General features: G+C 45.0%; 1 protein-coding gene across 3 annotated transcripts in view; it reads right to left on the reverse strand.

The window, feature by feature from the left end:
• The window catches only part of RALGPS2 (Ral GEF with PH domain and SH3 binding motif 2), a 443,748-nt gene that overhangs the window by 299,445 nt on the left and 128,230 nt on the right, over positions 1–16,073 (reverse strand). For all 3 annotated transcript variants that reach the window (XM_049776392.1, XM_049776395.1, XM_049776393.1), the window contains exon 3: positions 9,317–9,443. In XM_049776392.1, the coding sequence (XP_049632349.1) occupies positions 9,317–9,443 (127 nt within the window). The remainder of the gene's footprint in view (positions 1–9,316; positions 9,444–16,073) is intronic.

The raw sequence follows: 16,073 nt of genomic DNA on the forward strand, positions 1-16,073 counted from the left end.
TCTCTCATTTTTGGGTCACACCTGGCAGCGCTCAGGGGTTACTCTTGGCTCTATGCTCATAAATCACTCCTGGCAGGTTTGGGATGCCAGGATTCAAACCACCGACCTTCTGCATGAAAGGCAAATGCCTTACCTCCATGCTATCTCTCTGGCCTTCTCTTATGTTCTTTAATTTCCATTTGATGCATGTTAAAAGAGAGGTAGTCTTATACGGCAAATATAGCCCAAACCCTATATTTTAACAGGAAAAGTAGGGAGTTGTCTTATGAAAGGGGATTAAAAGTTCCTTCTAGGGGTGCTGGAGAGATAGTATGGAGGTAAGGCATTTGTCTTGCATGCAGAAGGTTGGTGGTTCAAACCCCGGCATCCCATATGGTCCCCAAGCCTGCCAGGAGTAACCCCTGAACGCTGCCAGGTGTGACCCAAAACCAAAACAAAACAAAAAAAAGTTCCTTCTGGGGACCAGAGCAATAGCACTGTGGTAGGGTGTTTGCCTTGCATGCAGCTGACCCAGAACAGAACTGGGTTTGACCCCAGCATCCCATATGGTCCCCCAAGCCAGGAGCAATTTCTGAGCATATAGTCAGGAGTAACCCCTGAGCATCACCAGGTGTGGCCCAAAAAAAACAAAACAAAACAAAAAGTTCCTTCTGAATTTCTATACACACAATAAAATATTATTATAGTTTTTAGAAAGATTTACATGACACACACAAATCAGTCTGGACTATGAGTTGACTTGATTTTATCATGATAAACTCCCAGGAAAGCCAAAAGCAGCCAGTGTAAACAAAACAGAATTCTGGGCTCCAGCACATGATTGATTCAGCATAAATTCTAAAGAGTGATCCCACAAAGAAAACACAGGTCTTTCAGCATCATGAAGACTGCATTCAAGGATTGATTTACATTTGCTTTGAAAACAGGCCACATTTTTCTGTCCATCACAGAGGATAACATATTTTCTCTTGGCAGTAAAACATGATATCTACATTTATTATGGTGACACTAAAGACAAAAGGAAAAATCACTACCCATAAAAACCCCAAAACTCCTCTATGGGGGGGGGGGTTCTGTGTCAAATAAAACAAAAAACTTGGTTTCCAACTTATTTAAGATTTATGATTCTCGGGGCCGGGCGGTGGCGCTGGAGGTAAGGTGCCTGCCTTGCCTGCGCTAACCTAGGATGGACCGCGGTTCGATCCCCCGGCGTCCCATATGGTCCCCCAAGAAGCCAGGAGCAACTTCTGAGCGTATAGCCAGGAGTAACCCCTGAGCCTCAGGGTGTGGCCCAAAAACCAAAAAAAAAAAAAAAAAAAAAAAAAGATTTATGATTCTGTGCCTGTTACAAGCCTTTAATGTTCCTTTAAGAATGATTATGATGGGGCCCGGAGAGATAGCACAGCGGCTTTTGCCTTGCAAGCAGCCGATCCAGGACCAAAAGTGGTTGGTTCGAATCCCGGTGTCCCATATGGTCCCCCGTGCCTGCCAGGAGCTATTAATGAGCAGACAGCCAGGAGTAACTCCTGAGCACCGCCGGGTGTGGCCCAAAAACCAAAAAAAAAAAAAAAAAAAAAAAAAAAAAAAAGAATGATTATGATTGGGGGCCAGAGAGATAGCATGGAAGGAGAGTGCTGCTGGGTGTGATCCAAAAACCAACACAAACAAACAAAAAAGAATGATTATGATTGGGGGCCGAAGAGATAGCATGGAGGGAGGGTGTTTGCCTTCCATGCAGCCAACCCAGGACGAATGGTGGTTTGAATCCTGGCATTCCATATGGTCCCCCGAGCCTGCCAGAAACAATTTCTGAGCAAAGAGCCAGAAGTAACTTACCCCTGAGCGCTGCCAGTGTGACCCAAAAACAAAAACAATAATAACAACAAAAGATTATGATTAATAGAGAAATTGGGCCCCAGGATCAAGTCAGACCATATGGCTTGGATTTGTGTGGTTTTTGTTTTGTTTTTTAACTCATTTAAAATGAAATAATGTATTTGACATATTATTCTTGAAATGCCATATTGAAAGGAAACAAAGTAGAGACAAACAGTTTTAGTTCAGCCAAGTTGAATCAAGATATGTTACGGGTGACAAAAACAGAGATAAAAGAGATGAATGAGTTTGCTCAAGGAGCAGTCATTGGTGTTGAAAGGCAGAATCACAGGCCACCGAGAGACAGGATTGGGGTGTGGGGTGTGTGTGGGTATGTGTGGAGTGTATGAAGGCTGTGGGCGGACTGGGGAACAAATATATGATGGTTTCTGTCTCACGATAAAATCAAGTCAACTCATAGTCCAGACTTTAAAACAACTATTTTGTTGTGTGGTAAATAAGTGACTAGTTTTAACTTGTGAAACAGAATTATTGAAGACTAGACTTTATCCTATACATGAAATTGCTGCCTCATTAAAATGACCCTCTACTCAACTTCCAAAACTTCTTAATGCTTCCCAAAAGATTGGTCCACATTTACACCAAACCCACGGATATAAACACACTATGGAAAAACACATTGTGTTGGAAAAGGTGGAAGATACATTGCACCTTCTTATTCAATAATGAATTGAACTTGCTATTTATTGTGTGCTACTAAGTGCCAAACACAGTCTTCATGAGAAAGTTCTCTACATGAAGTGACTATCTTTAAGGAACAAAATGTCATTCCCTGGCAGCTCCATAAAACCAGGGATTGTTTTCTAGTTTTCAGCGGGTGATCATGAAACTCCCCACTGGATCCCAGTTTCCTCTGGTGAGGCCTCAGGGATAGGGAGGTTGAGAGTGTCATGGGAGCCAGGTGCCACCACTCCTCCCTGATGGTCCCAGTAGGTCTGAGTGCACAGGGGCTGTGTCTGGCTCCAGGATGCTTCTGAGGCCCCAGCTCTGCCTTCACTGCTGTGGGTTTGGGCAAACCCTCGCCTCAGTTTGGTAAAATATTAAAAAAAACAAACCAAGGGCAGGGACAGTCAGAGGTTCCTCATGGTATAGGGTTCAATGAGTAAGAGTTCTACAAGTAGCAGAGAACAATGCCTATCAGAAACTACTGTAAGACAAAAAAAAAAAAATAAGTGTGTGTGTATATGTATGTACACACACATGCAAACGGGAGGGTTGCTAAATGGTCATGAAAATCCCAGAGAAAGGAAGACAATGCTTCTCCTTAATCTCTGATTTGCTATAGTGGCCCTTCCCTCACAAAGCTTTCAGCATTTTCATTGTATCTTCATTTCCTTCCCACAGGCCCTCAGGTGCCCATTCGTTGAGATCCTTGACTTTTCTTCTTTTCCTCCCATTTCTAGAAATGCCCATACTTCTCCCAAGACACCACATGTCAGAAGACAAGGGGAAAAAGCGAAGAAGCACTAGAGAGATCCATCTCAGAGTACACCCCAGTTCTGGCTGCTGTTCCCCAGCAGAGAACAGGGAACAAGGTGGCTCTCAACCTTAACTCACAAGCAAACTCTTCTAAGAGGCTGTGGATCAAATTTCTAGTGTTGGTAATCATTGCACACTTTGTCAGGGCAACATCTGTGAGCTCCTACTCTCCTGGTGCCAGAGAGGAATTATTCCCCTGGTACTGCACTATGGTGAGTGTAGAAAGTTCTAACGAAGGAGAAATGATGCCAGATTAAAGCCAACTCTATTCCAGTTCTCTCTCTCTCTCTCTCTCTCTCTCTCTCTCTCTCTCTCTCTCTCTCTCTCTCTCTCTCTCTCTCTCTCTTTCTCCCCCACCCTCCCTCCCTCTCTCTCTCCCTCTCTCTCTCCCCGTCCCTCCCTCCCTCTCTCTCTCTCTCCCTCCCTCTCTCTCTCTCTCCCTCCCTCCCTCTCTCCTTCCCTCCCCCCCCCTCTCTCTCCCTCCCCCCCTCTCTCCAATCAAGCTCTGCTTCCTCTCTCAGTAAGTCATAATGTTCCTCTCTTAACTGTTACCTGCTACTCTCTAGAGGGCCAACGGCCAGGCCAAATGTGCTTCAAAAAGCCAGAGGCAGGAGAATGAAGCAAAAGGAAAAGGAAGGAAACAGAAAAGAGTTTCCTATTACAGAAAGTATCACTTGAAACTGGAAAATAGGTAACCTGTGAATATCTGAAAAGGCACAAGAACAGAAACACTGCATGAGAAATAAGGCGAGAAGAACAATCCGGCAAAGGCAAGGATTCAGGAGAAACTGGGCACTGCCTCTGGAAAACTGATCCTACAGGGAAGGTGGGCAGCAAGATCGCAGCTCAGAACAAACCCAGTCCCCCAGCAGCACCCACCTATTAGGGACACAAACTCAAATGAGATCAATTTCCCACCAACTGATCTATATATCCTGTTTGAAAAAGAAACTACAAATGCTTCTGAAAATAATCAGTTGCTCTGAAAGATATCCTGGGGGTGAGAGGTGAAGTGTGTGAGTTCTGAGTGAGAGTATGAGTGTGTGTGAGTTCCAGTATGTGAGTGTGTTGCATGCACATATGTGTATAGGTGTGATTATTTGTGTAGCAAATATATGTGTGTATCAGTGTTTGTGAACATGTGTGTAGTGTGTAATGAGTGTGTGAATATATGGGTGTGAGTATGTGTGAGAGTTAGAGTGTATATATAAATGTGCATGAGTGTGGAGGGCACACATCATATCTAGTTTCCCTTCTCTAGAAGGTTCTCTGGTCACCTGGGCCCTAAATCACAGACCCAAATCTCAGGGCACATTAGAAAGCCTTTTCCTCTCCAACAACTCCTCCTCCTGAGAGGCCTCCAGGACTGATTTCAGTCTGTTCAGGAAAATAACACCTGACACTCTCTACTTCCCCATATCTCCCATAGTTTCTGGGGAAAATAAAAATGAGCCCCCAAATCCAACCTGAGGTGGCTGTTCCTGCATTCTTACCAGGAAAGTCCTGTGATGTTCGGGGTTAACCATGAGAGAAGACTGGTCCAACCTAGTACCAACCTGATAGACCTGACCCTAGGCCTACAGGGAGCATGCAGGGTCCCGGGTATGTTGGAACCCTATTCTCCTGTAGTAGCAAACTCTGCCCAAGAAGGCTGTGTCATCTATCTCTCAGAAATGGGCGCAACCCAGAGTAGCAAAAATGCCCTTTTTCCTTTAACTGAGGAAACCGGGTTCAAGGAACACAGTGACACAATGCCAACACTCAAGCTCATAGCAGTGAGGGTGTATTTGCAGATCCTGTACCCCAGGCCTTACAAGCAGCAACGGCAGTGACCACAGTGCCCCAGAGTCCTTGGGTGACATGACCTGGGTCCTATTTACTAACTCTCAAGCTCATTCCTAAAATACTTCCCTCAAGTGGATGTGGCTTCTTTGTGGGCAAAACCCAAAATAGTTCCCACCTCAAGGGTTGGTTTTCCTTTGAAGGGCTTCCTCCAGCTGTGAAAGTCAAACCTGAGAGTTTCTTCAAACATGGGGCCCCCTGACCACACTGTCAAGCATTCAAGTGGCCACTAGTAAAGAGGCAAAGGGAACACAAGGCTGTGCATCCTGCAGCAGAAAATGATGTCACACCAGGACTGGTCACTGGGGCCTCAGGAAGGGGACAGAGGCAGATACAACAGGAAGAGGCCCAGTATGTAGGGGATTAGTCTGGGAAGCCAGAATCAGAGGCCCCAGTGTGGATGGAAGAAGAGCCTCCCAAGGACAAGGCTTCCAGTGTCCCCGTCCTGGGGGGCTGGTCAGAGAGCCAGGTATAGGTGAGGTCCAGTTACAAGAGGACATCCCTCCCAGGGGATAGCCCAGTTGGCACTCCAGAGAGAAGCGAAACAACAGGAGGTTGGCATCAAGTGAACAAGAAGCCTTCAACACTGTACCTGTTCCTGGCCTTCCTGCCCACCTGGGATCTCCTATTCTATATTCTATATCCTGCTCCTTCCTGGAGAAGAGTCTCTCCCATGAGCTCTAGGGGAAATGTTGGGGGCAAAGGAGAGAGAGGTGGTTCTCAAAATCTCTTGTCTAAAATTTCTTGTGCTGGTTCACAGGATCAATAGAGAAACTGGGCCTGGATCCCACTTTCACACAGCACCCCTAGATATTCTCACTGCTGCTCACAGGAAGTCTGAGACCACTTTCAACTTCTGAACCTTGGGACCAAGACATCATCCCTTTGTTTGGGTCTTTACGATGCTTTGTCAGCAGGGACCCACGGAAGCTTCTTCCAAATGTGCTCAGTCATCAGCCCTCAGCTATCCCTTTTAGTCTGGAAACACTGCTTGGGGCCAGGGAATGTTCTAGATTCTGCTGTGATTCTCGAGAACTGGATGTTGTGATGCCACGCTTTCTATATTGTTGTTGGTTGTACTTTTGTTAATACCCTGATGGGCCACATCTGGGAGATGGAGGTGGGGTAGGTAATACTCAATCACTCTCTGCCTCTGGTGTGAAAGGTTTGTTCTTCCTGGGACGCTGATGTTTTCTTTCACATTTTCTATTTCCTGCCTAGTTCCTCCAAGATTCTTGCCTTTTTTCCATCTGTTTTCAGCCTAGTTTGCTTTTTCTCTTCATACTCAAGGCTTCCTTCAGAGGCCTGCATGCTCAGCAAGAGTCAGTACTTTGGGTCTTTCTTCTGAGCAAGCTGGATACAAAGAGAGGTTATGCCTCTGCTGGCCACAGGAAAGAAGACAGTGGGGAAGATGAAGTGTATGGGGGTCCTCATCAGGTGGACCCGAGGAAGTATTTTCAATGTTATCTCTTGCCCCAAAACCTGTTTTCCCTTCTGACAAGGGCACTAGAGCTGCATGCAGGCAGAACTGGAGAGCACCCAGGGCACAGGGCAGAGAAACGCCAACCAAGATCTCCTAATACGGTTCCTGAGACCACAGTTACCTGGGCCCGAGAAACACAGGGTGGAAAGGATCTGGTGGGCCAGTTTTCTCACTGCCAAAATAAGATATGGCTTTGTCCAGTCAGGCAGTCATTTACCATTCTTAATTTCCTTTCCAGCTTAGATTCATTTATACTTAAATGGCAACTCTTCTTTCTTCATCCTTGGAAGATACTGCTTTAAGCAACAGCCCTTCACTGCACTTGAAGTGACACTTCCAGAGAGAATATGCAGAAGTTCATATTGAATCTCAAGATCAGGCCTCATGACTGGTGGCTCCACATGCCCTCCAGCTCCAACTATGGGATTGTAGGGAGGGGGTGCTTTGTCTGAACGCTGCCTCCAGAGGATACTGCTCTGCTGCTCTCCACAGGGTGAGCAAATGCCTAACACACAAAACCTGTGTTGGGGGACCCCTGAGTGAGGGGAACCAAGTTGGAAAGTTCCGGACAAGTCTAAATATTTGTCTTTGCCACAGCTTCTTAGGCCAACTTACATTCTCAGGTAATGAATCCAGCTCTGGTCTCTCCCATCGCCTCTGCTCCCCTGTCCAGGAGGTCTCCACAGCTCAAGATTCTTGGCTGCCACCTCCTGGAGAGCTCATGAAACAGCTATCAATCCACAGAGGGAACTGACAGATGTGTCGCCATCGTCCCTGCCTCCGTCCCACCCCTCAACTGGGTGATGCCCACTTTCACACCCCTAAAGTCAGCTGGAACCAGACACATGCCTGGTTTCAGTTTGTCTTTGGGCCCAGTTCCTGAGACCTGCAAAGCCGCCAAGTAGTTTACTGGATATTTCAGTCTGGTTTTGTTTTTGTTTTTAGGCCACACTGGGCAGGCTCGGAGGTTACTCCTGGCAGGCTCAGGGAAGCCTGAGATCATATGAGATCATATATCATCATCATATGAGATGCTGGGGATAAACCCAGGTCTGCAACATGCAAGACATATGCTCTACCCGCTGTGCTATTGCTCCCTCCCCTGAATAGTTCAGTCTGTAATACTGTTACTGTTCCTCAGTAGGGCTGTGCTCCAGCAGGTCACTGGAACTTTGGTGGATCACAGGTTTGAGAGAAGCAGGATGACATTGTTCTAAAGAGAGGGAAGAGGCCAAGTGGCACTGGGCCAACTAAATCACATAGAGTTGTAGGTGGAACAGAAACAGGTGAGGAAATACTCACACCCAGACAGGTTTGTGAGTGTTTACCAGCTCACTTCAAAACTGGTTTTGACACAGAAAAAAAAAAAAAAAAAAGATGGAATTAAGGGAAGAGAGAAGTGGTAAATGGGGCTCCTCCATGGAAATTCCACCAAGAGTTCTCAGTTCTTTTAGAAAATGGAAAGGGGTGGGATGGGGAAATAAAAAAATAAACCATAGGGGTCGGAAAGAAAGCACAGCAGTGTTTGCTTTGCAAGCAGCTGACCCAGGACCTAAGGTGGTTGGTTTGAATCCTGGCATCCCATATGGTCCCCGGTGCCTGCCAAGGGCTATTTCTGAGCACACAGCCAGGAGTAACCCCTGAGCACCTCTGGGTGTGGCCCCCCCCCCAAAATAAAAATAAATCATAGACTGGAGAGATAGCATGGAGGTAAGGATGGTAAGTTCTTACATGCAGAAGGATAGTGGTTTGAATCCCGGCATCCCAAATGGTCCCCCGAGCCTGCCAGGAGTGATTTCTGAGCATAGAACCAGGAGTAACCTATGAGTGCTGCTGCTGGGTATGACCCCAAAACCAAAATAAAATAAAATAGATCAATAAAAACATCGCAAACCCAGAAGTCCTGGTTTTCAAAACACAGCCCAACATGCAGAATTAGCCCTACTGACCACATAGAGAAAATAAATCCCCCCCCCCCATCTAACTGCCAACTACCTATAAGCACATCGATGTTTAGTTCACCAAGCAAAATGACCTGGTCGGTTAAACTATCTACTGCTTGGGTGAAGCACACCCCCCAAAACACACCTGCTGGAAAACAAGGGCTGCTTTGTAGCATTGTCCCTTTCTTCCATGTCCAACAACTCACAGGTCTCCCTGATCACTCCCTTCTGTTACCAACTCCAGCCACAGCCCTGACATGACTGTGGGTCACACATATTTAGTTTGGCTCCATCAGCTAACACTGACAACTGTCAGACAACAGAAGTTTCCAGAAACACTGGTGCCCCACCAAACTCAGTGCGCTCACAAGGTCACCAATGGCCATTTCCACATCCAGGGCTCAGGAGTGAACTCAGGTATATTATGGCCTCCTACCTGGCTGGGATGGGCCAGCCACCTGCAAGATCCTGGAGAAATTCCAGGTTGGGAAGGACAGGCTGCCTGTGCTGGTGATAGAGACATGAATGACCTCCTACTCTTGGAGAACTGATTTTTGCGGTGCTCACTGAACAGGAAACTCAGGATGGTCCGGTTTACTGAAGCCACCTGTCAGGTCTGCCAAGGATCAGACAAAAAAAAACACATGGCTTTCTGGAGCCGGGAAGCACTTACCCAGTTTAGCAGTGCCCTCTGGTGGGTACTCAGGAAACTGGCCCTCAGAAGGAACACTGACGGTTCTCCTCAGGCACCGCCCTTTGGTGGCCTCTGTCTGCTGCTCCGGTCCCCCCTCCACAGGCATCTGGTCAACCAAGAGAAGAGAGAGGAGGCTTAATAGTAAGCTCAGTTGAATCCCCACTTCTGAGGATGGTGCTTTACTAACAAGGTTTGCGATGGATCAAGGAGAGGGATGGACAGTGATCAAGGAAAGTAGGACAGACCGTGATGATGTGGTACTAAGTTCTGCTAAGGAACTGTTTCCAGAAGAAGAAAACTAGGAATTGTGTGGGTATGGAAATGAGGTCACAAGAAGGATGGGCAGCCAACACCCAGGTTTGCAGCTGTCTGGGAATGTCAGAGAACAAAAGACAAACATGGAAAAGGTGCTTTCTCTTCCCAGTCTGGTTAACAAATGGAAATGAGATGATAGAGGGGCTGGAGAGAGAGTATGGAGGAAGGGCGTTTGCCTTGCATGCAGAAGGACAGTGGTTCAAATCCAATCATCCCATATGGTCCCCCGACCCTGCCGGGGCCATTTCTGAGCGTAGAGCCAGGAGTAGCCCTTGAGCGCTGCCTGGTGTGACTCCCCCCATAAATAAATAAATAAATAAATAAATAAATAAATAAATAAACAAACAAACAAACAAACAAATAACACAACAACAATAGCACTTGAAATAGATGAACAACAAAAAACTATTATAAACATATAAATGGCCCTTGATGATAAAATAGATTACTGAGTTATAAATATGTATAAATATATATCATTCACATGATACATATTTATATTTATTTATAGTTATATATATTTATATATTGTGACTATATAAAATGGCTCAGTTATTTCCATTATTGTAGAAATGTCAGAGAAAATACTATAAAATTAAAACTTATGTGAACGTGTCAAATTTGAGATTAGGTAATTTCCCTTTTTTTTTTTTGGCTTTTGGGCCGGCAGCGCTCAGGGGTTACTCCTGGCTCTATGCTCAGAAATTATTCCTGGTAGGCTTAGGGGACCATATGGGATGCTGGGATTCGAACCAATGACCTTCTGCATGAAAGGCAAACGCCTTACCTCCATGCTATCTGTCCGGCCCCGAGATTAGGTAATTTCAAGTCACTTTTAGGTTATATAATATTGAAAATTTGGTTAAATTTCTATCAATGAGTGCATGTTTTGTATTCAATATATCAAAAAGCTATTGGAATATTTTAAGTAATAAAATCCTAAAAAATTTTGTAAGAAAATATCACATGGTTAAGGCCAATTGCTGCAGAAAGAAATAACAGAAGAATATAAAAACATCAAACCTCACTTTAGTATTAAATGGTCACAACAAAAACTGAAAAATGTGTTTGTTTTTTTCTTTTTTTATTAATATCTTTATTTAAACACCTTGATTACAAATATGATTGTTGTTGGGTTTCAGTCACGTAAAGAACACCCTCCTTCACCAGTGCAACATTCTCATCACCGAGATCCCAAATCTCCCTCCTCCCCACCTTACCCCACCTGTACTCTAGATAGGCTTTCTACTTCCCTCATTCATTCACATTGTTATGATGGTTCTCAGTGTAGTTATTTCTATAGCTGTACTCACCACTCTTTGTGGTGAGTACAGTTATAGAAATAACTACACAGAGAACTACCATAATCATGTGAATGAATGAGGGAACTGGAAAGCCTGTCTAGAGTACAGGTGGGGGTGGGGTGGGATGGAGGGAGATTTGGGACATTGGTGGTGGGAATGTTGCACTGGTGAAGGGGGGTGTTCTTTACATGACTGAAATCTAATCACAATCATATTTGTAATCAAGATGTTTAAATAAAGAAAAAAAAAAGAAATCGCTCTTGGCAAAAGAAAAAAACACTTTGATAAAGAAGAAATACAAATGACCAAAGAGCACATGAAAAAATGCTCCAAGTCACTAATTATCAAGGAGATGCAAATAAAAACTACTATGAGGTACCATCTCACGCCACAGAGATTGGTGCACAACACAAAGAATGGCAATAAGCAGTGCTGGTGGGGATGTGGAGAGAAGGAACACTGCTGGTGGGAATGCCGTCTAGTACAACCTTTATGGGAAGTGATATGGAGATTCCTCTAAAAGCTGGAAATTGAGCTCCCATACGCTCCAGCTATACCACTCCTAGGGACAAACCCTTGGAACACAAAAAAGAACTAAGATTTTATTGAGTATAGAGATCTCCTCTGGGTGGAGCAGTAAGATAATCTTTGTTTTGGGTGAAACCAAGTTGTAAACACACACAAAGAATCCAGGGATAAACTTTGTTTTAGGTAAAATAAGTTATTTTATTTATTTATTTATTTATTTATTTATTTATTTATTTTGGTTTTTGGGCCACACCCGGCAGTGCTCAGGGGTTACTCCTGGCTGTCTGCTCAGAAATAGCTCCTGGCAGGCATGGGGGATCATATGGGACACCGAGATTTGAACCAACCACCTTTGGTCCTAGAACGGCTGCTTGCAAGGCAAACGCTGCTGTGCTATCTCTCCGGGCCCAGGTAAAATAAGTTGTAACCCAACAGGTGCCCTCTGTTCCTCCCAGAGTATGATTCTGCAGGAGCTTTCTAGAAAGTGGCACCCACCTGCTGAGAAAGTGCTTCATGATAACTAAGGTAAAGACCAAGAGCAAAGTTTGCCAATGTTCCTAGTTCCAGACACAGAATTGCCTGCATTTCTCAGTTGTTTCCAGGTTCACAGTTCAGCATCTTTGCCGAGTTACTCCCCACTTTCTCGACTACCTTGGCCCATTAACATCAGGCTAGGGAGGAGGTTCCTGCATTTCCATTGCTCCAAGGGTAAGGCATGCTCCCTGAGGGCCCCCCGAGTCACAGAGTTGTGGCTCTTTCAGCATTGCAGTAATTATAATCATGCATCTTGCAACACTGCAATTATGCATCTTGCCACACATCCCCTGTAAGTTAACAGTTCCTAGTCATCTGATCCCGAGTTCCTATGAGCCAAGCCCATGATTTGTTAGGCAGCCATAGGTGAATCTGAAACAAAGGGAAAAGCCCCCACTGATTATTCCCCATTGTCAATACCATCTCAGTGATGCAGAACACAGTTCTTTCGGTTAAATGGGCATCCTTCTGAATCTGGTGTGGGTCTCACTCTGGATGACTCTGAATAGAGAATGCACTGATAAGAACCCATTCAGTAGTTGCCACATAATTCAACAGGCCCGAAACAGTCAGGGTGCATCACCCCAGAAGAGGTAACCATTGGTTTTTTGTTCCTGGTATAGTCAAAGTGCTATTTTCAAGAATGATTCAGAGCATAAAGTCTGTTTTCAAAAGCAACACACAACGCTCCAAAAGGTTCAAGTTGCATTGTCAGTGTGCAGTTGTTTGTATGCTAACATCCAGCTTTCAGAACTCCAAGCACAAAAGGAATATTGGAATGAAGAAAAGCCAGGCCTTCTGGAAGGCCTGTTCTTGCCAAAAGAAAGAACCCCTGGGTCCACATTCTTTTGTACTTTTTCACTGGTACCCAGCAGAGAAGTTCCTGATTGTCTTTCCTTCTACTGCCCCTCACTTTTAATGGCCAGCTTCCTTAGTCTTACCTCCTACAAGCAAAATGGAATTTCAATTCCAATAGTCTGCTCTGCCTTCTTAGAAAAGGGCCAGTGCCAAGCCTTTTTGGGGCCTTTTTGGGGCCTTCCTGGCATTTGGGAGTACAGGGACATTCCTAAGCCTGGACAGTTTCTCCATAGCATCAGGTACACATCGGCCAGAAGCCACTGAGTGAGTCATTTCTGAAGGTGACTTTCCTAACAATCTGATCTCTCCTTCTGTTGTGCCCCAGCTGACTCAGTGGGATACTAAACTCTTGCCACTTCTGCAAGAAAAAGAAAAGTTGAAAAAATCCTCCCTCCCCTGAATACAGGCTAGATATCATAATCCTTGCATTCAAGAAGCACCCAGCTAAGGATTCAGTCTAAATGTTGCCAGCACCCACATAACTGATCTTCCTAACAACAATATAAAATCCCTGTCTAGGAACAGTTCTTTAAGGTTCAAAACAGCCTTTTTAGATCATGGTAGCAGGCAATTCCTTCATTGGTTTCAATAATGATAATACAGTGGGGGAATGTACTTGCCAACCCAAGATTGGCCAACCCAAGTTCGATTCCTGGCAACTCTTGGTCTCCTTATCCCACTAGGAGTGATCCCTAAGTAAAGAGCCTGGAGTAAGCCCTAAACACTGCCAGGTGTGATCCAAAAACAAAAGGGCACATTTCTTTCCCTGAAATCTAACTCCATTTAACCACCAAAAAAATGGCAGATGACCAGTTTCAGGGCACCAGACTTTTTGTCAATTTATCTCTACCTGATCTGCTGACGGTCTATCCTAACTTGTCTTCCCTCCAATCTCATTCCTTGTTCCAATTCATCCTCAGAATTCTTGTTCCAGAGCAGAACTGACATTGCTAGCATGGCTCCAATCCTTCCAAGTGAAAAGTCAAATCCTGGAATAAGAATTTCCTGCCATTTAACACTCAGCCACTTGGCAGCTCCACTTTTTTAGGGGGAGGGAGAATCAATTATATTCCAAGAATATTCCAGACACTGTGTGGTGGACCAAAGAGAGGCCAAAGAAAGTTTCTTAACTTTGCATCCATATTCATACATGAGACAACCTTCCCTTTTCCCCTCTGGATGAGTTTCTATGTCTCAAACACACTGTTCAATCAACTTATCATGAAAACTTTCTCCATGTTCTCCACCCCACAGACCCCCAAACAAAGTTTTCCTGGGTGGTTCACATTATCATCATGAAAAATGGTGACAATGGAGGGAAGAGTCATCTGACATTTATGAGGAGCTTCTTGGGCAGGAGTGGTAACCAGTGTTGTAAACTGGAATTGTGCATGTCACCAATGCAGATATATTCTGCTACCAAATAATTCTCACTTTTCTCTTTTTGGTTTTTGGATCACACCTCGCGGTGCTCAGGAGTTACTCCTGGCTTTATGCTCAGAAGTCAATCCTGGCAGGCTTGGGGTACCATATGGGATGCCAGGATTTGAATCGGGTTCATCCTGTATTGGCCACATGCAAGGCAAATGCCATACCTCTGTGCTATCACTTCAGATCCTAATTCTCACTTTTCATTTACCTCAATGTCCCCAATGAAAAGACATCTTTGCACCTACACCAAATATTCAATTAGAACAAAGGACTCACAGATTCAACCAAAAGCAAGTTATAAATTTTGGTGGGTTTGTTTGTTTTTGCTTTAGAGTCACACCTGGGTGTGCTCAGGGTTTATTCTTTTTTTGGGGGGGGGGGGTCCACACCTTTCAGTACTCAGGTGTGAGGCAGCACTCAGCACACTCCTGGCTCTATGCTCAGAAATTGCTCCTGGCAGGCTCTGGGGACCATGTGGGATACCGGAATTCGAACCACCATCCTTCTGCATGCAAGGCAAACACCTTACCTCCATGTTATCTCTCCGGGCATAGGACTTATTCTTGAGTCTGTGCTCAGGGATCACTGCGATAGGCTCAGAAGAATCCGCATCAGGTGTTTGGGATCAAACCCAGGTTGGCAAGAGTCCTATCCCCCACTAACTATCACTCTGCCCTGTTGCAAATTGCTTTTCTCCAATTATTGAGTTTACAGGGAAAAAGACAGAATTAATCTGTTCTTAGTTAATTTGTCACATTAAAAAAAGCAGAAGGCTCATTTCCCTTCAAATTTTTATTAGGGAAACATATATATTTGGTTTTAGGGTCACACCTGGCAGCTCTCAGGGGTTGCTCCTGGCTCGACGCTCAGAAATCACTCCTAGCAGGCTTGGGGGACCATATGGGATACCGGGATTCGAAGCAACATCCTTCTGTATGCAAGGCAAACACCCTACCTCCATGCTATCTCTCCAGCCCCCCAAGAGAAACATATTTAGGAATTAAACTTTTTTATCTGGCTCTTAAAAATGTAATGACTGAGGCCGGGAAGGTGGCGCTGGAGATAAGGTGTCTGCCTTGTAAGCGCTACCAAGGAACGCCAGGGGCGATTTCTGAGCACATAGCCAGGAGTAACCCCTGAGCGTCAAACGGGTGTGGCCCAAAAACCAAAAAAAAAAAAAAAAAAAAAAAAAATGTAGTGACTGGGGGTTGGAGATATAGTATAGTGAGTAAGGTGTTTGCCATACATACATCCAACACTGGTTCAATCCCCAGCATCCAATATAGTTCCCAGAGTATCTCCAGGAGCGATATATAAGTGCAGATCCATAAGTGAGCCCTGAACATTGCCAGGTGTGACCCAAAAACTGGGGGTCAAGGGGAATGTAGTGAGTAGGGGTGACTTCTGAGCATTGAGCCAGGAACAGTCCCTGAGTACCACAGGGTGAGGTCCAAAGAACTAAGTCCTCACCCCAAGAACCTTACCCGAAAGCTTACAGAAGAGGGCGAGAGAGCATCAACCAAAATAATAACTAACATTTAAAAAATGGCAAATGCTATTGGAAAAGAGGGGATTGGATTGGAAATATCCAGACAGAGGGGTCGCAGTTTCGACCCACCTGATGGGAGGGGGGTTTACCTCAAAGCAAGCACCACTAAATGGAGTTGACAGGGACAAGGAAGTGAGTCAAGCAGATCCCAGAGAGAAAAGTGTCCCAGTCATAGGTAACTGTTAGAGTGAAAGATGAGGAGGAATCTTGGGATCAG

Source organism: Suncus etruscus, chromosome 7 (assembly GCF_024139225.1).
Source record: "Suncus etruscus isolate mSunEtr1 chromosome 7, mSunEtr1.pri.cur, whole genome shotgun sequence".
NCBI lineage: Eukaryota > Metazoa > Chordata > Mammalia > Eulipotyphla > Soricidae > Suncus > Suncus etruscus.